The sequence below is a fragment of the Asterias rubens genome, chromosome 22, assembly GCF_902459465.1.
Source record: "Asterias rubens chromosome 22, eAstRub1.3, whole genome shotgun sequence".
NCBI classification, from domain to species: Eukaryota; Metazoa; Echinodermata; class Asteroidea; order Forcipulatida; family Asteriidae; genus Asterias; species Asterias rubens.
This window is the reverse complement of record NC_047083.1, coordinates 5,669,470-5,694,165: the sequence shown is the minus strand read 5'-3', so window position 1 is coordinate 5,694,165 and position 24,696 is coordinate 5,669,470. Positions and strand designations below refer to the sequence as shown.

The 24,696-nt window shown below is 38.7% G+C and overlaps 1 protein-coding gene across 2 annotated transcripts in view; it reads right to left on the bottom strand.

Annotated features, from left to right (window-relative positions):
* LOC117305042 (serine-rich adhesin for platelets-like) overlaps nucleotides 1-23,072 on the bottom strand; it is a 53,888-nt gene extending 30,816 nt beyond the window's left edge. The window contains exons 1-7 of one of the 2 annotated variants that reach the window (XM_033789747.1): nucleotides 23,016-23,072; nucleotides 14,620-14,690; nucleotides 13,170-13,344; nucleotides 6,352-10,991; nucleotides 5,129-5,272; nucleotides 3,293-3,790; nucleotides 2,228-2,371 (exon numbers count right to left, since the gene is read on the bottom strand). In XM_033789747.1, the coding sequence (XP_033645638.1) occupies nucleotides 2,228-2,371; nucleotides 3,293-3,790; nucleotides 5,129-5,272; nucleotides 6,352-10,991; nucleotides 13,170-13,344; nucleotides 14,620-14,690; nucleotides 23,016-23,064 (5,721 nt within the window). In that variant the 5' untranslated portion in view covers nucleotides 23,065-23,072. Of the gene's footprint in view, nucleotides 1-2,227; nucleotides 2,372-3,292; nucleotides 3,791-5,128; nucleotides 5,273-6,351; nucleotides 13,345-14,619; nucleotides 14,691-23,015 lie in introns of both variants that reach the window. The other variant, XM_033789746.1, reaches the window with a different exon arrangement.
* Nucleotides 23,073-24,696: the final 1,624 nt, after the last annotated feature.

The window sequence follows — 24,696 nt, the reverse complement described above, 5'->3', positions numbered from 1 at the left end:
ATAATAAATAAGAATCCGGTTTTAAAGTTATCGTGGTTATGGTGGTTGTTCTACAATCCTGGCAAAAACGCTTGAGCCATGTGACACTGAACAAACCTTTCGCTGTTCCCCCGTTCAATGTTGGAGCGCAGACAGGCAATGAAGCCAACAATCAATGAAGGGCATTGGGCCCAATGATATACATAAGGCTTGGATTGTGGTATCACTATACTTACAATGTATGATCTCATGTTTGCTTTCCCACCATTGATGCTTCAAAGCTCTTTAGATCTCAAATGAAGGCTTGTAAACGTGAAGTGTTTCTAGTCTAGTTTACTACTACATGCACATGTATTTTTAAGATGAATGTATGATCTTTTACAATTTTCATAATAGTCGTTTGGAAATCACTGTACGTGATGTAAGCCCTACATATACACTGCACCTGTATGGACCCTTCCGTTGGTAGTTACATTCACGCATGCGTACAGACCCTATTGGTTGGGAAAGGCCAAAGAGTTGTGCACTAGGCAGATGCGCAACAGCGTCTGCGTCGCACAGCCATAAGATGTGTACAAAACAGCACAATTTTCCCTCATTTTGCCCATCAAAATGTTAATGCGCACCTATTTCATGGGAAGTGTCGATTGCAGGTGTAGTTCAGTTCAGTTTACACCCTGATGAACACATTGCATGTGTAGCTTAGTTTACATGTGATTCATGTATACATGTACTGTACATGTAAGAATAATATTTAGCCTCGCTCACTAAGCTCATGGAACATTGCACATGACTTTTATAATAACATCATCAAATATAACTTGACGTCACCTTAAAGGTGAATTAGAAAACTCTGTGGTTCGATTGTAAACGAACACACAGCTCTAGTTATTAGTATTATTTAGCTGTATACCTCATAACTAAGAATCACTGACAGACTCTGTGGTTCGATTGTAAACGAACACACAGCTCTAGTTATTAGTATTATTTAGCTATAAATACCTCATAACTAAGAATCACTGACAGACTCTGTGGTTCGATTGTAAACAAACACACAGCTCTAGTTATAAGTATTATTTAGCTATAAATACCTCATAACTAAGAATCACTGACAGACGCTGTGGTTCGATTGTAAACGAACACACAGCTCTAGTTATTAGTATTATTTAGCTATAAATACCTCATAACTAAGAATCACTGACAGACTCTGTGGTTCGATTGTAAACAAACACACAGCTCTAGTTATAAGTATTATTTAGCTATAAATACCTCATAACTAAGAATCACTGACAGACGCTGTGGTTCGATTGTAAACGAACACACAGCTCTAGTTATTAGTATTATTTTGCTATAAATACCTCATAACTAAGAATCACTGACAGACGCTGTGGTTCGATTGTAAACGAACACACAGCTCTAGTTATTAGTTTTATTTAGCTATAAATACCTCATAACTAAGAATCACTGACAGACGCTGTGGTTTGATTGTAAACGAACACACAGCTCTAGTTATTAGTTTTATTTAGCTATAAATACCTCATAACTAAGAATCACTGACAGACGCTGTGGTTCGATTGTAAACGAACACACAGCTCTAGTTATTAGTTTTATTTAGCTATAAATACCTCATAACTAAGAATCACTGACAGACGCTGTGGTTCGATTGTAAACGAACACACAGCTCTAGTTATTAGTATTATTTAGCTATAAATACCTCATAACTAAGAATCACTGACAGACGCTGTGGTTCGATTGTAAACGAACACACAGCTCTAGTTATTAGTTTTATTTAGCTATAAATACCTCATAACTAAGAATCACTGACAGACGCTGTGGTTTGATTGTAAACGAACACACAGCTCTAGTTATTAGTTTTATTTAGCTATAAATACCTCATAACTAAGAATCACTGACAGACTCTGTGGTTCGATTGTAAACGAACACACAGCTCTAGTTATTAGTATTATTTAGATATAAATACCTCATAACTAAGAATCACTGACAGACGCTGTGGTTCGATTGTAAACGAACACACAGCTCTAGTTATTAGTTTTATTTAGCTTTAAATACCTCATAACTAAGAATCACTGACAGACGCTGTGGTTTGATTGTAAACGAACACACAGCTCTAGTTATTAGTTTTATTTAGCTATAAATACCTCATAACTAAGAATCACTGACAGACGCTGTGGTTCGATTGTAAACGAACACACAGCTCTAGTTATTAGTATTATTTAGCTATAAATACCTCATAACTAAGAATCACTGACAGACGCTGTATTGAAATTACATCAAATACAGTTAGAGCTTGAGAACCCTTCACGACAGAAGCGTTATTCACCACATAGAACTGACATAACACTTCAGAACCATCTCGCACAACTTGGAACGCCTGAAACAACCAAAAATAAAAACAATTATAACAATAAAAACAAATTCTTATCAAAGGCATTTTAAAACAACCTCCTCAATGCGCTTTTCATTAGTGCCATGGTCATTGGGCCAATAGCATTGTAGCCCACAACTTGAAGTAACCTTCAGGCCGTGTGTGTTTGGCGACTTGCAAAAAAAAAAAAAATCATAAAATCATCCCTTTAATCTTTCTGAGCTTCCCTGTTGGGGAGTATACAACAAGTAATTGGCAAACGCAGTGCTCCAAATGCTTTTTCATACAAAATATCAACATCTACCCTCACAGGATATATGTATACCCCTGGGTGAAGAGAAACACTTACATATTAAAGTATCTTGCTCAAGGACACAAGTGCCGTGGCCTGGATTCGAGCCCACTCTCAAATGACTTAACCATCAAAACTACAATTTGATGCTCTTTACCACTCTAAATGCTCTTAAACCCACAGGCAAATTACTCAGTTGGGATTCCAACCCACCACTTATTACTTTATCTGGAGGTTCTCCTGATTTTTGTCTTGCAGGCAAAATCTGAAAATGCTGTACACGAATGCGATTGACCAAAAACTTAGTTTGTGTGTAAATTTAGCAAGAGCAAACAAAAATGTTATTGAGGTAGAAGTGTCTTGTGCTTTTGATTAGCTGGGTTTGGTTTAAGTCCTGCAACCGATTTCACGAAACGCCAGGATTAATCCTATCTCGAGTTAGGATGAGAAACGTCAATTATTTTTTCCAGAGGCCATTGCCAACTACTCCTAAGGCTGAAACAGGGTGACCCCTTTCACAGTCCATACGAATGTAGGCTTGGGTATGACACTGCCAAGTAAGCACCAAGTAAGCTTTTATGCTAATAATTATTTTAAGAAATTACAAATAGTGTCCACTGCCTTTAACAACTCACCACCACTTCCGTTGTATTACTTGGATCCACTGTTTGCCGCCTTTGACGACTATGCACTCTCATATTATTGAAGTTTCTGTCCGACGTAATGAGTAGATTCCACAGTCCAGATTGAAATGATTTCCAGTTATCATTTTTGAGATATCCAAGAGAAGAACGTAGATCACTGGAAGCTACTAAATCTTTAGTATCATCATATAAGCCTTTGTCTTGTGCCACTGGAGGTTTCTTGAGGCCAAAGGAATCCGCATGATCTAAGATGCTTCTCTTTCTTCTCTTGCCTCCTACTGTGCTTAATCCCTCAAGATAAGCTACCTCCAAACCATTTTTGATATTGTTCTTTAAAACAGATTGAGACACTTCATCGTCTTGGGGAACAATGAGTGTCATCTGGAGGATGTTTTCACTACCAGTAGGAGGGATTGGATATGGGTGATCGGCAGTTGGTTGTACGGTTGTAGAAGATGGTGGGACCACGGGTTGGGGTGAAGTTATCACCTGTTGAAATCAATCAAAGTAGTGTAATACTAAATACAGAATACATACAACATAGTTCCATGGCTCTACCAGTTAATGCAGAAACCCTGCGATGCCCCAGCCCTGTCAGATTTACCCAAATGCTCTATACCGGTATGCAGCCAGTAGACCATCAGGAAACCTGGATTACTCATTTGTAATCTTTCCAGAGTGTAATTTTTTTTTTTTTTTTTTACTGTTAAATTGTATGTGTCTACACTGACACTGCAGTATTTTTGTGCACAAGCAATATGTCGACAGTGTTTTCTAACTAGAGATTCTGAGCCCATAATTCATACTGCCTAAAGTGTCATAGGCCATGTTGATCGGACCTGTCTGAAGATAGAACCTTGAGGGTTTTACCAATAAAATTGAAAAAGTAATTAACTAAAGCGAGTTTTGGGTCAACTGGCTGGAAGCCGTTGGAGAGGTAAAGACAAATCTACAACTGAAACTTCCTTTTTTTTGTTTTTCTCTCCATCAGGTTCTTGGCTATGACATTCTTGGCTAGGGTAACATGGTTCTTTGATAGTATAGTGGGGTTCTTAGCCAGTAGTGTTCGGTTCTTTGATAGTATAGTAGGGTTCTTGGCTAGTATAGTGGGGTTCTTGGCCAGTATAGTTAGGTTCTTGGATATTATGTTAGAGTTTTTGGCCAGTATAGTTTGGTTCTTGGATATTGGATAGTGGGGCTCTTAGCTAGTATAGTGGGGTTCTCGGATAGTTACGTGATTAATTTAACGTGATTGAGAATCCTTGGATTCAAAACCAGAATAACTGGATTGAATCTAAAAACAGAATTAATATAAACAAAAGCTAAATGTTAGCTCTAAAAAGATCATCTTTCCTTACCCATTTATTATAAGGTTTTGGTATTTTCCTTACAGGAACACATTGCCTTGGATCGGTCGAGTTGGTCTAAACAAAGCTTTTGAAACCATTTGTTATGAAATGCATATGGTTAGCAAGATGTTTTAAAAGTAGAATATAATGATCCACACAAGTATCACTCAAAATTGCACGGTTTTCATTTTACGTCGCAAACTAACACGGTCGGCCATTTATGGGAGTCCAAAATTTGACTCCCATAAATGACCGAGCGTGTTAGTCGACGAGGTAAAAAGAAAATCGTACAATTTCAAGGGATATTTGTGTGGATCATTGTATTCTACTTTTACAACATCTTTCTAACCATATCGATTTTATAACAAACGGTTAAGGAACGCTTTTTAAAGACCAACTCGACCGATCCAAGGCAATGTGTTTCTTTAACTGCTATGCTATTGATTATACAAAAATATGGCATGCTGGATAGGCTTACCTCGAACCCCAACTGTGCACTCATTGCTGCTAGACTCAGTGTGGAGTATACCTGACTCACAACACTAGGCTCCAATACAGTCCCATTCTCAACCACATAAAATTCAATCTGTACATTCCTTTCTACTCTATCGGTATGGGTTACCTACAAACAAAACAACATATCATGAGTAATCCAAGGATCAATAACAAAATTTGCCCCCCATAGCTGGTATTCTAAAGGAACAAGTTATCTTGGATTGGTCGAGTTGGTCTTTAAAAATCAGTTGAAACTGTCATGAAATGCACATGGTTTGATTGGTAATTTAAAAGTAGAATACAACGATCAAGACCAACTTGCCTCATATTGCACTGCACAGTCGGCCATAAAATGGTCGACCATGTTAACTGGCGACGTAAAAGGAAAACCGAGCAATTTCATGGCATGTTTGTGTGGATCATTATATTCTACTTTTGAATTATCTTTCTACCCATATGCATTTAAAATAAACGGTTTCAAAAGCTTTTCAAAGACCAAGTCGCCCGATCCAAGGCAACGTCTCCCTTTAAACCATGCGAGTGAGAAAGCATAAAAAAAATCACACATTTACACCCTCAGACACTTTAAAAGTTGTCCATTCTGATATCAGCATGGTATGTCCTTGTGAAGACAGAGCCACTTTTAAATGCCCAGTCAAAACTAGATTTAGACCATTTGGAGAGAATAAAAAAAATTCCCAGCAAAATAAAATCAATTTAAAGACGTAGACGACTCCACATTTGCCTAGTATATAAAAACTCACACAATTACACTCTTTGAAATGTTTGCATTGAGATCCATGGTCTGGATTACCCTTGCAAAACCACCCTACTCAAATCATCCAAATAAAGAACCAGGGCACTACTAAAAGCAATTGTACAAGTATACAGATGTCCCAGCTGGTTTATAAAACCCAGTAAGAGCTATTACCCCCAAGGCAAAGTAGTTGCTGTTTAATTCCAACGAGAATTCCAGAGAGCTGGTCAATAATGGATTTTCTTTTGCAAATAAAACCCGCGTGTCACAACACAACTGGCATGCTATTTGGCTAGGTGTTGTCGGGAAGAAGCTTGAAGCACAAAAATGTGCGTGTTTGGAAGTAATTGAAGTAATTAAACACAAAGTTTTTTTTTAACCAAGTAGAAAATCTAGTTTTAACAACACTGTAAATCACACAAATTTATCCTCCAAAAATAGATACTTACTTTAATAGTGACTGACGGATCAGGATCTACGGCTCTTTTACTTTTCTGCACAAGTCTGTGGACAGCACCAACAATGTCTTCCAGCAATGACCTCCGTTTCCTATTGGATATTTCCTTCCCCATTAGGTACAGTTGCTCAAGATCACCTTCTATTTTCTCAATGAAAGTCTGGCTCTTTACCTCGTGCGATAGATCCACCAGAACTTCTAAACGAAGTATTTTATCAGCAGAGACTGATGTACTTGATGTTTTGGGTCCAGAAGCTGATGTTAATTTGACTGTCTGGGTAGGTTCTCTTGTGACCATTTGTGAGGTGGTTTTAACAATCTCACTTGATGCAGAGGGGCTGGTTGCTTTTGTTGTTGTTACTGATTGGGATGTGGCTGAAGTAGTTGTTAAGACTACATTAGTCCGTTTAACAGGCGTTGTTAATAATATTTCAGTAGTTGTAAAGGCGCTAGACATATCAGTTGTTGCCAAAGCTGGTGTTAATTCAGGAGAAGTCATTTCAGCGGTAGTTGACACCGCCGTTGGAGTTGAAAATCCTGATGTGATCTCTGGTTTTACTGTAGCTGATGTAACTCCGACTTCAGTCACAGTTACAGCACTAGATGTGATATCCGGTGTTGTGACTGTTATTAAATGTGATGTTTGTATTGAAGTTGTCTCTTCAATTTGTTCAGTAGTTTGTATAGAAGGATCAGTTGATATTAAAGTTGGGAGCGTGGCATGTGATGTCTCAGGAATGCTTGTAACAGCTGTAGTTGTGTCAACTGAAGTTGGTACGGCTGAAGAAACTACAGAATGCATTACTGTACTAGAAGAAGTTAGGACATTGTCTGTTGTGTTTGGTGTTGTTACTTTAGTTGCAGTAGCTTCAACAGGAGTGGAGAAAGCTGTACTAGTAGAAGTAACAGCATCAGATGTTGTGTTGGGTGTTGTTGCTTCAGTTGCAGTGCCTTCCACAGGAGTGGAGAAAGCTGTACTAGTAGAAGTTAAAATACCAGATGTTGTGTTGAGTGTTGTTGCTTCAGTTGCAGTGCCTTCCACTGGAGTGGAGAAAGCTGTACTAGTAGAAGTTACAATGCCAGATGTTGTGTTGAGTGTTGTTGCTTCAGTTGCAGTGCCTTCCACAGGAGTGGAGAAAGCTGTACTAGTAGAAGTTAAAATACCAGATGTTGTGTTGAGTGTTGTTGCTTCAGTTACAGTGCCTTCCACAGGAGTGGAGAAAGCTGTACTAGTAGAAGTTACAATGCCAGATGTTGTGTTGAGTGTTGTTGCTTCAGTTGCAGTGCCTTCCACAGGAGTGGAGAAAGCTGTACTAGTAGAAGTTACAATACCAGATGTTGTGTCGAGTGTTGTTGCTTCAGTTGCAGTGCCTTCCACAGGAGTGGAGAAAGCTGTACTATTGGAAGTTACAATGCCAGATGTTGTGTTGAGTGTTGTTGCTTCAGTTGCAGTGCCTTCCACAGGAGTGGAGAAGGCTGTACTAGTAGAAGTTACAATACCAGATGTTGTGTTGAGTGTTGTTGCTTCAGTTGCATTCGCTTCAACAGGAGTGGAGAAAGCTGTACTAGTAGAAGTCACAGCATCAGATGTTGTGTTGAGTGTTGTTGCTTCAGTTGCAGTGCCTTCCACAGGAGTGGAGAAAGCTGTACTAGTAGAAGTTACAATACCAGATGTTGTGTTGAGTGTTATTGCTTCAGTTGCATTCGCTTCAACAGGAGTGGAAAAAGCTGTACTAGTAGAAGTTGCAGCATCAGCTGTTGTGTTGAGTGTTGTTGCTTCAGTTGCAGTGCCTTCCACAGGAGTGGAGAAAGCTGTACTATTGGAAGTTACAATGCCAGATGTTGTGTTGAGTGTTGTTGCTTCAGTTGCAGTGCCTTCCACAGGAGTGGAGAAGGCTGTACTAGTAGAAGTTACAATACCAGATGTTGTGTTGAGTGTTGTTGCTTCAGTTGCATTCGCTTCAACAGGAGTGGAAAAAGCTGTACTAGTAGAAGTTGCAGCATCAGCTGTTGTGTTGAGTGTTGTTGCTTCAGTTGCAGTGCCTTCCATAGGAGTGGAGAAAGCTGTACTAGTAGAAGTTACAATGCCAGATGTTGTGTTGAGTGTTGTTGCTTCAGTTGCAGTGCCTTCCACAGGAGTGGAGAAAGCTGTACTAGTAGAAGTTACAATGCCAGATGTTGTGTTGAGTGTTGTTGCTTCAGTTGCAGTGCCTTCCACAGGAGTGGAGAAAGCTGTACTAGTAGAAGTTAAAGCATCAAATGTTGTGTTGGGTGTTGTTGCTTCAGTTGCATTCGCTTCAACAGGAGTGGAGAAAGCTGTACCAGTAGAAGTTGCAGCATCAGATGTTGTGTTGAGTGTTGTTGCTTCAGTTGCAGTGCCTTCCACTGGAGTTGAGAAAGCTGTATTAGTAGAAGTTACAACATCAGATGTTGTGTTGGGTGTTGTTACTTCAGTTACAGTGCCTTCCACAGGAGTGGAGAAAGCTGTACTAGTAGAAGTTACAACATCAGAAGTTGTGTTGAGTGTTGTTGCTTCAGTTGCAGTGCCTTCCACTGGAGTTGAGAAAGCTGTATTAGTAGAAGTTACAACATCAGATGTTGTGTTGGGTGTTGTTGCTTCAGTTGCAGTGCCTTCCACAGGAGTGGAGAAAGCTGTACTAGTAGAAGTCACAGCATCAGATGTTGTGTTGAGTGTTGTTACTTCAGTTACAGTGCCTTCCACAGGAGTGGAGAAAGCTGTACTAGTAGAAGTTACAATACCAGATGTTGTGTTGAGTGTTGTTGCTTCAGTTGCAGTGCCTTCCACAGGAGTGGAGAAAGCTGTACTAGTAGAAGTCACAGCATCAGATGTTGTGTTGAGTGTTGTTGCTTCAGTTGCAGTGCCTTCCACAGGAGTGGAGAAAGCTGTACTAGTAGAAGTCACAGCATCAGATATTGTGTTGAGTGTTGTTGCTTCAGTTGCAGTGCCTTCCACGGGAGTGGAGAAAGCTGTACTAGTAGAAGTTACAATACCAGATGTTGTGTTGAGTGTTATTGCTTCAGTTGCATTCGCTTCAACAGGAGTGGAGAAAGCTGTACTAGTAGAAGTTGCAGCATCAGATGTTGTGTTGAGTGTTGTTGCTTCAGTTGCAGTGTCTTCCACAGGAGTGGAGAAGGCTGTACTAGTAGAAGTTACAATACCAGATGTTGTGTTGAGTGTTGTTGCTTCAGTTGCATTCGCTTCAACAGGAGTGGAGAAAGCTGTACTAGTAGAAGTCACAGCATCAGATGTTGTGTTGAGTGTTGTTGCTTCAGTTGCAGTGCCTTCCACAGGAGTGGAGAAAGCTGTACCAGAAGAAGTTACAATACCAAATGTTGTGTTGAGTGTTGTTGCTTCAGTTGCAGTGCCTTCCACAGGAGTGGAGAAAGCTGTACTAGTAGAAGTTACAATACCAGATGTTGTGTTGAGTGTTGTTGCTTCAGTTGCAGTGCCTTCCACAGGAGTGGAGAAGGCTGTACTAGTAGAAGTTACAATACCAGATGTTGTGTTGAGTGTTGTTGCTTCAGTTGCATTTGCTTCAACAGGAGTGGAGAAAGCTGTACCAGTAGAAGTTGCAGCATCAGATGTTGTGTTGAGTGTTGTTGCTTCAGTTGCAGTGCCTTCCACTGGAGTTGAGAAAGCTGTACTAGTAGAAGTTACAACATCAGATGTTGTGTTGGGTGTTGTTGCTTCAGTTGCACCTGCTTCAACAGGAGTGGAGAAAGCTGTACTAGTAGAAGTCACAGCATCAGATGTTGTGTTGAGTGTTGTTGCTTCAGTTGCAGTGCCTTCCACAGGAGTTGAGAAAGCTGTACTAGTAGAAGTTACAATACCAGATGTTGTGTTGAGTGTTATTGCTTCAGTTGCATTCGCTTCAACAGGAGTGGAGAAAGCTGCACTAGTAGAAGTTGCAGTATCAGATGTTGTGTTGAGTGTTGTTGCTTCAGTTGCAGTGCCTTCCACAGGAGTGGAGAAGGCTGTACTAGTAGAAGTTACAATACCAGATGTTGTGTTGAGTGTTATTGCTTCAGTTGCATTCGCTTCAACAGGAGTGGAGAAAGCTGTACTAGTAGAAGTCACAGCATCAGATGTTGTGTTGAGTGTTGTTGCTTCAGTTGCAGTGCCTTCCACTGGAGTTGAGAAAGCTGTACTAGTAGAAGTTACAACATCAGATGTTGTGTTGGGTGTTGTTGCTTCAGTTGCATTTGCTTCAACAGGAGTGGAGAAAGCTGTACTAGTAGAAGTTACAATACCAGATGTTGTGTTGAGTGTTATTGCTTCAGTTGCATTCGCTTCAACAGGAGTGGAGAAAGCTGCACTAGTAGAAGTTGCAGTATCAGATGTTGTGTTGAGTGTTGTTGCTTCAGTTGAAGTGCCTTCCACAGGAGTGAAGGCTGTACTAGTAGAAGTTACAGCATCAGATGTGGTGTTGAGTGTTGTCGCTTTAGTTACAGTGCCTTCCACAGGAGTGGAGAAAGCTGTACTAGTAGAAGTTACAGCATCAGATGTTGTGTTGGGTGCTGCTGCTTCAGTTACAGTGCCTTCCACAGGAGTGGAGAAAGCTGTACTAGTAGAAGTTGCAGCATCAGATGTTGTGTTGGGCGCAGTAGTTACTGTGTGTTCAATTGAAGTTGACATTGTATTAACAGTTGCACCTGATGTTTTATTGGAAGAATTCTCATCAGTAGAAGTGCCTGGGGTTGTGCCTTCTGTGCTTGTTAGTTTTGTAACATCAGAGGTTAGACTTGACATTGTACTGGTTTGGGTAAGCTCATTAGTAACCTGTGTAGCAGTCTCATCAGTTGTTGTTAGGAATGTTACATCTGCGACTGTAGTTAGCTCTCCTGTTGATGGTTCCAATGTTGTGCCTTCTGTGTTTGTTAGTTTTGTAACATCAGAGGTTAGACTTGTTATTGTACTGGTTTGGGTAAGCTCATTAGTAACCTGTGTAGCAGTCTCACCAGTTGTTGTTAGGAATGTTACATCTGCAACTGTAGTTAGCTCTCCTGTCGCAGGTTCCAATGTTGTGCCTTCTGTGTTTGTTAGTTTTGTAACATCAGAGATTAGACTTGTCATTGTACTGGTTTGGGTAAGCTCATTAGTAACCTGTGTAGCAGTCTTATCAGTTGCTAGGAATGTTACATCTGCAACTGTAGTTAGCTCTCCTGTCAAAGGTTCCAATGTTGTGCCTTCTGTGTTTGTTAGTTTTGTAACATCAGAGGTTAGACTTGTCATTGTACTGGTTTGGGTAAGCTCATTAGTAACCTGTGTAGCAGTCTCACCAGTTGTTAGGAAGGTTACATCTGCAACTGTAGTTGGCTCTCCTGTTGATGGTTCCAATGTTGTGCCTTCTGTGTTTGTTAGTTTTGTAACATCAGAGGTTAGACTTGTTATTGTACTGGTTTGGGTAAGCTCATTAGTAACCTGTGTAGCAGTCTCACCAGTTGTTGTTAGGAATGTTACATCTGCAACTGTAGTTGGCTCTCCTGTCGCAGGTTCCAATGTTGTGCCTTCTGTGTTTGTTAGTTTTGTAACATCAGAGATGAGACTTGTTACTGTACTGGTTTGAGTAAGTTCATTAGTAACCTGTGTAGCAGTCTCACCAGTTGTTATTAGGAATGTTACATCTGCAACTGTAGTTGGCTCTCCTGTCGCAGGTTCCAATGTTGTGCCTTCTGTGTTTGTTAGTTTTGTAACATCAGAGATGAGACTTGTTACTGTACTGGTTTGGGTAAGCTCATTAGTAACCTGTGTAGCAGTCTCACCAGTTGTTGTTAGGAATGTTACATCTGCAACTGTAGTTGGCTCTCCTGTCGCAGGTTCCAATGTTGTGCCTTCTGTGTTTGTTAGTTTTGTAACATCAGAGGTTAGACTTGACATTGTACTGGTTTGGGTAAGCTCATTAGTAACCTGTGTAGCAGTCTCACCAGTTGTTGTTAGGAATGTTACATCTGCAACTGTAGTTGGCTCTCCTGTCGCAGGTTCCAATGTTGTGCCTTCTGTGTTTGTTAGTTTTGTAACATCAGAGATGAGACTTGTTACTGTACTGGTTTGGGTAAGCTCATTAGTAACCTGTGTAGCAGTCTCACCAGTTGTTGTTAGGAATGTTACATCTGCAACTGTAGTTAGCTCTCCTGTTGATGGTTCCAATGTTGTGCCTTCTGTGTTTGTTAGTTTTGTAACATCAGAGGTTAGACTTGTTATTGTACTGGTTTGAGTAAGTTCATTAGTAACCTGTGTAGCAGTCTCAACAGTTGTTAGGAATGTTACATCTGCGACTGTAGTTGGCTCTCCTGTTGATGGTTCCAATGTTGTGCCTTCTGTGTTTGTTAGTTTTGTTACATCAGAGGTTAGACTTGTTATTGTGCTGGTTTGGGTAAGCTCATTAGTAACCTGTGTAGCAGTCTCATCAGTTGTTGTTAGGAATGTTACATCTGCAACTGTAGTTAGCTCTCCTGTTGATGGTTCCAATGTTGTGCCTTCTGTGTTTGTTAGTTTTGTAACATCAGAGGTTAGACTTGTTATTGTGCTGGTTTGGGTAAGTTCATTAGTAACCTGTGTAGCAGTCTCACCAGTTGTTGTTAGGAATGTTACATCGGCAAATGTTGTAAGCTCAACTACCGTTTGTTCCTCTGTCGCGGTTCCTGTGCTTGTTAATAGCTTACTTTTATTAGTAGTTAGAGGTGACATTTGTACAGTTTGTGTTAGCTCACTAGTAACTTGAAAAGAGGTATCATCGGTTGCTAAATTGTCTGATGTTAGGGTTATGCCTGTTGCTAAACTCTCAGTACCTGTTTTCATTCCTTCTGTTACTTCTTCTGTTGGCGAATTAGTTGAAGGCAGTATTTCAGAACTGTCAGAAGTTAAAACAATTGTTTCTTTTGAACTTGAAGACAATGAAGTCATTGACTCTGTTGCAGGCAAGAATGTAGCAGTTGATGGTTCTGTGCTTGTTGCATTTTTTGTCTGGAACAAAGACAGACAACCTTGTTATGAATGAAACAAAGACAATGATATATAGATCGAGGAAGTATAAGTGGAGTCGGTAAATTAAGTGTAACTGTCAAGTCAGTAAACTTTGACCAACTTTATTTTTTGTTGAGCAATTTCTCATCAATGAAAACTTGATAACTAAGTTAAGATTTTAAATTTCTACAAAATCAATGTGTTTGAAAGGTTTGGTTTTGTATGAATTGTTGTGATCAACTTCACATAAAGACTCCTTAATGAGCCCTTATGACAAAGTTATAAGAGTGAAATGATCAAAATTAATGACCACACTTTTTAAAGTTTAAAAACTTCAATCCAAATTATTCTTGCAACATAGTGTATTAGCTGGGAATGATGTGATTTATTGAGCACCTGGGCCAAATTATATAGAGCTGCTGAGCACAAAAAGTAGCTAAGCATACCAAAATTACCCTTACCAGAATAAGTTTACTATCCAAAGTATAATAATAAGTTTACTATCCAATCGTATCAGTAAATTTTGTAACTGTTATCCTGCACATTCCTGATTAGCAGAAAACTGCTAAACAATATTTCTGCTAAGGCAGCTTTATGAAATCAGGCTCTGATATTGAACAAATATGCCAAATAGTCCATTCATTTTTTTCCCCACACAAAAAGATGGATATAGTTTACATTTTATTTTAATAATTAAAAGAAAATACAAAAACCATAGGATTTTGGCATTAATTGGAGACTTTTGTAAAGCTGGTAGCAGCAGACATAAAAGGTCCCTTTGTGGCTCTGAGCATGCGCGCACATGCATTGCTCTTCTAAGGCTGAGCACGCGCATTACTGGCGAGAAATGTGAAAAAAGGACTGTCCAAAAGTCTCCTATTACAATTACACACATGGGGGTTGGGGTTTCCAAAGCACTAGTTGCATCGAAACAACATACTTAATCATTTTGGATATTTGATACACTCACACACACACATCCACCATAAAGGCCACAAGAGACATCTACTTGTTTTTGTTTAAAAACTGGTCATCCACACTTTATTACCAAAAAAACCGCCTAGTATATTTTTCAAGACGGTTGCCACTTTTTTGCAGGTGTTTTTTTGGGGGGTGTGCTACAGTCATGACAGTAAAAACAAATGTGGTCTAATTTGTTTAGTATGAGTAAGGGTCGTTAAAAATGTATCTTTCAAAAAACAAAAACAGGCAGGCTGAGGAAGAGGGAGACTGTGCTAAACAGCATTGTTGATTAATCCACCTATAATCTGATACCTTTGTTGTTGAAGCTGTTGAATTTTGATGACTTGTGACAGCTGGTTGGGTCTTCATGGTAGCGAAGCCATCTGGTGGGATAGAACCAAATGTTGAATTTGACATGACATTAAAAATTACAATAACAAAAAGCAGATCCAACATGTGTTTGAGTCATTGATTTGTCTAGAGTGCGAGCATCCTAACTGATTGTCTTTCTTCCACTCTAATGTAACCCAACACCACAGTAACTGGAACAAAATTGGTATGCGTGGCACAGTTATCACCAAATGTTCTTTCTAAAGACCGTCAATTCTTAACTCTGCAATCAGATACATCCTAGACAGATGTGAGATGGTTAGGGTTTAATTATTGTAGGCATTGACAAAATATTGGAAAATTACCCCAAATTTCAGACCAAAATAAAACACAGTAAACAACTAAATAGAAACCAATACCTTTGTGTTACAAGTGCACTATACAGAATTTGAGTTGTTACATACCATGCATACAGTGGTGAGCCCTCCCCCCCCCCCACCCTGAAACCCCTCCCACCATTCAGGCTGGTTTATACGCCAGCGTTTTCACTGCGTACGCAGCATGCATTCATCAGTGTGTATGGAAGCGCAGTACGTCATCATATTGTGCTCTTGTGTCCGAATTCAAATCAAATGAAACTTGGCTGAACACAATAGTCAGATGCACAGTTCCACAAATTGAAATATTAAGGAGGTATTTCCGAGGTAATGCCGAATTGTATATTTTGCTTGTTGTAAAGTGTTTGTGCTGTTTCGTATATCCGTAGTCTTTATTTAAATTTAGCTTTTCTTCTATTTTTAATATTGCTCTTAATCAATATGTTTTTATAACTATATTTTTATATTAATACAATTTTAACTTTTTAATGTGTTTGTAGTTGATGGGCACCTCTGAAAAAAAGTATTTCACTGAGAGGTCTCCCCAGGCTAAAAAAGAAATAAATCATAAATAAATTAATAAACTCCAGAGGGAATATGTACCCGCAGTAACGCTCATATTCTATTTCCATGACTGTAGTGTACTAAGCCTACTTCAAAGTAAAATGTTTCTTATAATGCATTTTACTATCCATAGTTTTTTTGTACTTCTCACCATATTTTTTTTTTACCATTATTTTTCAGAGTCATTACCGAATGTATACAGACCCTCTAAGCACTAAGGTTACTAAGCACCTCTATGACATTGGGCCCAGATCAACAATAAATTGTCCATCGACTTTCCCAACAGATTCATGGGCTGTGTAGTTTCAATCTGGGCCCAATTTCATAGCGCTGCTTAACAGTAAGCAAATTTGCATGCTTACTGTAGCAGACAAATTTGCTTAAGCCTTAGCGTTTTTCACAGGTTAGCAGAAAAATTGGTCGGCCATATTACGTGTTTACCGTGGACTTGCATTGTGACATCATTTATTTTCATGCGGTAAGCACCGGAAGGTTAGCATGCCTTTTCCTTTGCTTACGGTTAGCAGCGCTATGAAATAAAAGTTGCACTGTCACCACAAAATCGGCCGCTAAGCAGCGCTATGAAATTGGGCCCAGGAAGCTCCCCATCGATTAACTAGCATCCTAGCATGTCACAGCTGGACATCCCACATGATATCGTCGTGTGCCCGGCAAAAGGACGTAAGGGAAAGTTCCCGGCAGAAGGACGTAAGCAATTTATGTTAAAATTTGTGTTTCAAGAATTATGAGCGGGAAAGTTTGGTAAATTTGTTGCCATGCAAAAGTCATTCTAGAAAGGTTAAATTCTGCATGGGGAAACATGTCTTCAGGGTAATTCTAGCAAAAGAACAAACAAAAATGACATATTTTTCATGTCAGGAGCCATTTTGTTGCTTACGTCCTTTTGTTACTGGGACGAACTACTTTATGTTCCCGGCAAAAGGGCGTAAGGCCTTACGCCCTTTTGCCGGGCACACGACGATATTACCTTCCTCAGACGTAGTTCATCCAAAGAAAACAATCTGTATCCTTTACAGCTTGTCCATGATTATTCCATACATTTCCATATGTTACTTCAATTGCTTTGTTGATACAGCATGACTCATTTTCATTAAATATAAGCTGACATTGATGTTATGTTAATTGTGTCTGCTTTTTATATGTTGTACACGAATTAAACCATTATGTGCTAATGCAAAGTGCTATTTATGTGTTAACACAAATTTATTAGATTTGAAATACATTCTATATTGTATGAAATTTACATATAGTAGCTGCCATCAAAACTGTCTTAAATTTCGGTTTATTTAGAAACACTCCAGTTTTGCACACATGTTGAGGTTATCTGTTTCACTTCAATTTCCAAAAACACAAGAGGTACGTAGGCCTATCATAACTTCCTGTGGGCAAGTAAAAGGCAGCTTACCTGCCCTGTGGGCTACTTAAAAAAATAAAATGTAAAAGCACAAGTATGGCATGCACGTCTAATGGCTTGATTTGTTGCTAATTATATTACAAAACATGGATTCTTTAACCTCTAAACCATTGATATATCTATCTGACAAAATCAGACAAGACAACTACTTCCACTTATCTTATTCAAGACATTTGAATTCAATCTCATATTAAAATCTGTGAAATGTATCAGGCTTGGGTCAAATACATGCAGTGGGGACGTCGTGGCCGAGCGGATAAGAGCACCAAACTCAAGCTCTGGTGCTTCTGTTCAGCAGAGTGTGGGTTCGAACCCCGGTCGTGACACTTGTGTCCTTGAGCAAGACACTTAATTGCTTCTCTCCACCCAGGGGTAAATGGGTACCTGTGAGGGCAGAGTTGGTTCTTGTGATTGATTAACTTAGTGCGCTACATATTTAGCGGCATAGGCTGTTCTCCCCAGGGACCTGAGATGGTTTAAGGAATGATTTAGGGCCCAGTGACCAGGGGTAAAAATGTGGAAGCGCTTTGAGACATGGTGTATATAGCGCTATATAAAAACCCACTATTATTACTATTTATTTACTATTACACTTAAAAAATACCTGATGATAACGAACACTTGATAAAAGCTTACATCCATGCATCCAACCCAGAATCATCTGCCTCATTCTGTCTCTCATCAAGGCCAATTAAACATATGGCACTCAATAAGCTGGACAATTCAAATTCTCAAACAAACAATCAACGATTGGAGTAGAATTTGGAACTTTCTGTAAACGGTTTAAAAGACATTGCATCCAGAATAAAGGAATACATAACTTACTTTTACCCTTACATCAATGTGTTCTAAGCACTGTATTATTATATAACCCTAAGAGTGGATGCTACTTTCCCGAGTTCTGTGAAACAAAATCCATGGGCAAATCACTCAAGAGGGATTCTAACCCTTGACTGGTGTATTTTTTTTTTCACACAGCTTAGCTAAGTTGAGTATACTGGGGTTTGTTTTTGTGTCTCCTTTTTTAAAGATTCTTTGTAAGCGTTTTATACCAAATTGGGGGGAGGTGTTATGCATGGGTTGTCAGATATTCTTATAGAATGTTAGAGTGATACATCTTCAAATCAAACGATTAAACCCAAAATTTCAGTTTGCTGACACTCTTGGTTTTGGGCGTAATCACAAATCAAAGTTTCAGCCAAAAGACCCTCATAAACACCGAGCTTGGTGCACATTTTTGCGAGGCCAGCAAACTAAAATTTTTGATTTGTTTGTTTGGTATGATTGCTCTATGGTATGATGACGTATAGTAGGCCTACCATCACAACAAAACAAGTGAAAACACTCAAATATTATAATCCTCTCAGCGAACCATCAAGTTATAATGCAGGTTGGCAGTTTGGTAAATTCCTTACAAACTATTTTCAAAGAGAAATATTCTAAAAATGTTTACCCTCTAGTTATCAGTTAAATTTACTTCCTTTTCATCATCATGCTTAATATGCACATGAACATATACTGGTATAAATGCACACATTGCATTGAATAGTGAGTTATTTCCCTGAACCTACATGGACAATGCCCTTTCTTGTCTAGGTTCAAAGACACAGTTGTCATGGTCGCAAACAAATGCATAACCACCAGTGGGGGCTATTTTATTCCTTTTTCTATACAAAAAGCAAATGTAAACTATTTCATTTGTTCTGGTTGTGAATTTTGTGAAAGAATAAGACTCTCAAAAAAGCAAACTTCATCACTAAGGAGTGAAGTTTCTGTTTAAGATGTGGAAGGCAAACCCTAACCAATTTAGGTCTATTCAATGGGAAACCCATGCAGTCAGGTCTAACTGAAATCTCAGATCCATATTGTGTCCCCTGCCTGATTCCAACCAGGGTCCTATAGGTGAAGGCAAGGAATACTTTGCTAAACCAACCACGATGGCCCAACAGTCGATGATCACACTGAAAATTTAATTCTGACTAAAGGCTCTTGAAGCCATTGGACACTTTCAATTAAGAGTATTGTCCAGGGCCCACACTTTGTGTATCACAACTTATATTAAAAAAAAAAAAAAAATGACAAACCTGTGAAAATTTAGGCTCAATCGGTCATCGGAGTCGGGAAAAAATTACAGGGAAAACCAACCCTTGATTCTGCACGTTTCGCCGTGCCATGACATGTATTTAAAATAAATCAAAAATTCTCAAAATCGAGAATTGATACTTTTTTAATGTTTTTCTCAAAAAGTAAAGCATTTCATATATCAATATTTCAAGAGAATTCTTTCACTATTAGCTTCTGTAAACCCTGTAAGTTTCTGTACCGAAAGTGTCCTTACACTTTTGGTACAAGAAAAAAAAAAGTTCACAGATTTACAAATAACTTACAGGGATTACAAAAGGTAATGGTGAAAGACTTCTCTTGAAATATTATTCCATGAAATGCTTTACTTTTTGAGAAAACATTAAAACAATATCAATTCGAGAATTACGGATTTATTTTAAACACATGTCATGACACGGCGAAACGCGCGGAAACAAGAGTGGGTTTTCCCGTTATTTTCTCCCGACTCCATGACTGACTGAGCCTAAATTTCCACTGGTTTGTTTACTTTGTTATTTTATATAAGTTGTGCACGAAGTGTGGGACTTGGACAACACTGTTTACCGAAAGTGTATAATGGCTTTAACCAGTTATGATTATACCATAACCATAGCATAACTGGTTAATACATTTTTACATGCTAAAACTGAGACGAAAATTATTTGTTTTACTCATTTCTCAAAAACTGCCGAACCTCAGTAAGTAAAGTAGAATTTCAAGGGAAGCTTTTTACTATCATAATCTTCAACCTATGCAAGTTTAATGTAAATCCGTGGACATTGTGTTTTGTGTTAGGAAAAAGTACATAAAAATACCCTTTAAAGCCATTGACATGGCGAAACGTGCAGAAACAAGGGTGGGTTTAAGTGGGCTGGACTGAGGAGGAAAACATTGAAAAGTAGTGCCACCAGGAAGTTCAATCCCCAAAAAAATCTGAATAAACTTTTTTCAAAAAAGGTGACCAGGAACTGATCCAAAATGGATGCAGGCTATATAAAGCCCACACATTCCGGGTTATATAATTGAAAAATACTTCACTGTGTAGTTTACAGCTTTATAACAAACAAATAATGTTCAAATGTTGACTTTGAATCTGATAAGCATAGCCTGTCAATTATGTTGAGCATTATTGTGTTTAGTATACACATAAAGAGAGATAAAACTTATCTTTAGTGTTGCTCAAATAAAATCAGTTTATCTACTATTTAATCTCATTTTGATTCTGTCTTATATTAGAATGCAGGTCCAGTGAACTGGCTGAGCAACAAACCCTTCAGTCTAAATGGATTTGTTCATAAACATTCAAAGCCCTGACTAGTCTTAAATTACATTAACCCTGGACGATATTGAACATTTTGACTGGCGATATATCGTCAGGTAAACCTCGCCGATATGACGATATATCGTGAAGATTTTTGAAAATTAAAAGTACCCTTTAGAAGGGGTAACTATTACATTGTGTGACAGTCATTCATTTTATTTTGTGAATGATTGCTTAATTGCCTTTATGGGTGCGTTCATTTAGCTTCCCCCCCCCCCCCATTTACTCAGCCCTTCTTACTAAACCAAAGTTGCAGAATAACACTTTTCATATAAATATTATACTCGCACCGTTTTTCTTGGAAAATTGCTAACACAAAATATTGGTGCAGGTTGTCGGAACATAGGGGTGTCGGAACATAGGGGTGTTTTGGTTGTCGGAATAAATGGGTGTCGGAACATAGGGGTGTTATTATAGGTTGAGTTGTCGGAACATAGGGGTGTCGGAACATAGGGGTGTCAGAACATAGGGGTGTCGGAACATAGGGATGTCAGAATATAAAGCAGTCACCGCTCAAGCAATGCAAATGGCTTGGGTTCAAAATTGGAATCCAAATCAAGTGATATATGCCTGTGATTTATTTGTTTCTTCACAGAACTCAGGAAAGTACTGAGTTAATAATATATCGATGTGATGCAAAACTAACATCTACAATGTATCAAGATGTGTAGTTGTAAAATGTAATAGTAACCCTGTGTAGTTGTAATAGTATCCAGAGGGCTAGGGTTTTACTTTTAGACTCAGGAATCTGCCCATGGGATCTGAGATTCATCCAACTCAGTTTTACTTTTTATTAACTGGCTGAAAAGTTGAAAGTTTAAACTGAAAGGGGTCGAGACACTGGACCACAGGCCAGAGGCCAGTGATTTTGGTGTTGAGCCAATTATAATACATGGTGTTAAAATGTTGAATTTGAGTATGGTTTATAACTCTCAATGCATGATTGAGTCTGGAGTGTATACCCATAAAGACAAATGAGGTCTCTTATGTAGCAGATGTTTTAGTGCTTGTTCAAATAGTATCCAGTGTGCCAACTGTTTTTTGTCTTGTTAGCTTAATTCTGGTTTTGTAAACAATTTGAGCTACAAGCCCTGCTGTAGTTATGTCCCCTGAATTTGAGGCCCATGGCATAACCATGTAGATTAAACAGCAAACAGTTTGGCAAAAGAGCTCTGTTTGCTCGATGAAGTTTCACGTGTTGAAGGCTACAATGAGGATGTCGTTGCGCTAATTTTCCATATGAATTTGCGCACTACTTTCAATTTTTATTTAAAAAAAACATTTAAAATATAACTTAAAATTATCATTGAAAAAAAAAAACAGAAATTTGAACACACGGTGGCCCTAGCTAGCACAGTCAAGAACAGGGAAAAGATCGTTGCGCTAGTTTTCCATATGAATTTGCGCATTACTTTCAATTTTTATTTTATAAAAAAACATTTAAAATATCATTTTAAATTTTCATAACAATAAAATAATTTGAACACACGGTGGCCCTAGCTAGCACAGTCAAGAACAGGGACAAGATGAACCTGTGAACAAACTCCATTATATAGCAGAGCAAGATGCTCCACAATGCTCCACAAATATCTGAGTTGCTACTCAAAAATCATCATTTGCTATTCAATGGCTGCATTCATTGTGCGCAAAATTTTCCAGTTAATATATTTTGTTATACAAAATTGCTGAACAAAATTGTTCCCTGTCAACACACAAAAGGCTGAATGATTTTTATAGATGTTGCATGTAAATGTAATGTTGTGTTAATAACTTGTACAGCGCTTTGTGATGTCTATGATGGAAGGCGTTTTCAAATAATGTATAATTATTAGAAGATCTGGATTGCACACATCTAGGCCCGATTGTATCTAGCCTGTTAAAACACAAACTTGCTAAGCACATAATAGTATTGCTAAGCAGAAACAGGTTACCAGCCAAAATTAAACAAAGTTTAAAGAGTTGTTTCCAAATTTTGGTTTAATCTACTTTGCAGTAGTTGTTTTTGTACTCCTCAGCTAAGGCAAGGTTACATTAAACAAAAATGAAGCAGGAATTGTGACTTAGCACTTTAAGTAGAAGTTCTCTGTATTCGACACTACGTTTGACTCCGAATTGAAACTGTTACATTTGTTAATAAGGGAACAAAAGGGTTGTGACAAGGTCTTAAATGGACGTTTAAAACTGGCAAGGTCGTGGGACACAGTTTACATACCAGTAAAGTACTCAATGTACAATTACAGACTTTCAAACATTATTTATTTTTTAACAAAAAGTGCAACTAATCCATGATAATATTGAAGTGCGTTGATGGGTCACAATCGGCTATTTAAAACCTTGCAGGTTTGCGGCCGTTTTATGCCTTCAGCTCGGTCCTTTATCGCACAACCCCCACTCTGCCAGTTTTAAATAGCTACTAATTTTTAGATCTTGTCTTTTTTTTATGTACTGTTCAAGGCTGTTTCCACTCCCTCTCTGTAGGCCTATCTTCCACTGACACACTCTCACGAGTCACAGTCTAAGATTTATTATTAAAATAATGGTCTGGTCTGGAAACTCAAATTTAGAGAAAATCACTTACCAGTTTGGGCCATAGCTTGATGCCAGATGACTGCTAGATGGACCAGCATGATGAGTACTAAAGCCTTTAATAACTGTTCACTGTTGACTTTCCCCATTGTGTTGTCCCCTTGAAGAATCCACTCAAGCAGTGTACTCTTCACATAATAAGCTTCAATGAACCTGCAAAGAGCTAAAGGGATTAACCTAAATAAGTTGTAAGCTTCTGACAAAGTGCCCAACAATGGATCATAATGGATCAATCAATCACTGTTGCATTGTCACTAGTCTACTGGTCAGGAGTCAAATGTCGAACCGTACAGTAACTGCATGCTTTGTTGTTTGTTTACCTGCGCGTGTGTCACACTGAGAGTGTCATGATCAAGCATCATGGCGTAAAACCGAATTCTCAGCGAGCTCAGCATTAAAATCAAGCCAGCCTTGCACCTCATTATTCGATGATCAAAATAACCAATGGGATGTTTGCTACTGCAAAAAAATTAAGTAAACAATTCTACTTACGCTCACGTGTGTAAATGAAAATAATTGTCCATCGCGAACAACAACAGCTGTCCAGACGACAACCACCACCCAGCCCACGTTCGCTCTCTGTCCTTTATGCTTTTATAAATCACGGTTGGAAAATTAGTGTACGGCCGGACGCGCCGCAGAGAAATGCAGCATGGGCTCTAGACTTGGTTCCAAGTCTGTGATCGTTTCTTTTAGTAGTCTACCGGAAATAGCGCCCTCTTGTAGATTTACCTACCGTTTGTGGCGCGTGATGATAGCTATGTGGGGCGTTTTGAATGGCTGATGCAGAGAAAATAATAACCGTGATCGTGGACTTGAAATCAAGTCCACATAGTTGCGTATAGACCGCCACCAAGTGCCACGATTAGAACAATATTATTATCACTGTCATGTGTCAATGCCAAGACTCGGGAAAACTTGTGTTTTGATGTTCGGATGGGCAATGACCCCTTCCAACAAAAATAATTGTTTCATTAATTATTATTGTCACGGCTGTTTTTAACGAATCATCAAACTTTGCACACAGGCTGGACTATAAAGTACCCCTACTTTTTTTCTCATTTTTAAACTCCATGAACGGAAAACTAAAATTCTGGATCAAGTTTGTGCATATAAAAAGACAGCAAAATCATGCACTGACGCCCGATTGTACAGTGTGTATAACCAGGCCTCTGGTCGACATAAAAATAATGTAACAATTTTGGTTGTATCGCATTGCCGAATATTTATTTTGTATAATACTCCCCTGGAATCTATTAGGGTATACACAGTTTCAAACCCGTTTGTGTTAAAATAACCAAGGAACCGACTTTAGGTTGTTTTCGTACTTTTGTCAATTGTTTTTCCCGGTTTTAATGGCCTAATGGTTTGTTTACTTAAAAATGTCGCAGCATACCGCTGAATATTGTGACATAATTCACAATCGTTAAAAATAATGTATTACAATAATTATTAAAAGCTTGGAGAATACATATTGAAAATTATGAAAAACATCCCAGCAAGACAAAGGCCTGGCTGAAATGTACATACAGCTTGATTTACATACCAATACGACCAGAAAAAATAGTAAGACATTAAAAGTGTTCAGAGCTTGCTTGGTGAAGAGGGTAAGGGGCTATTTTTGGAATCTGTAAGTTTTCAGTGAAACAAAACAAACTTGGCTCTTTGACGCA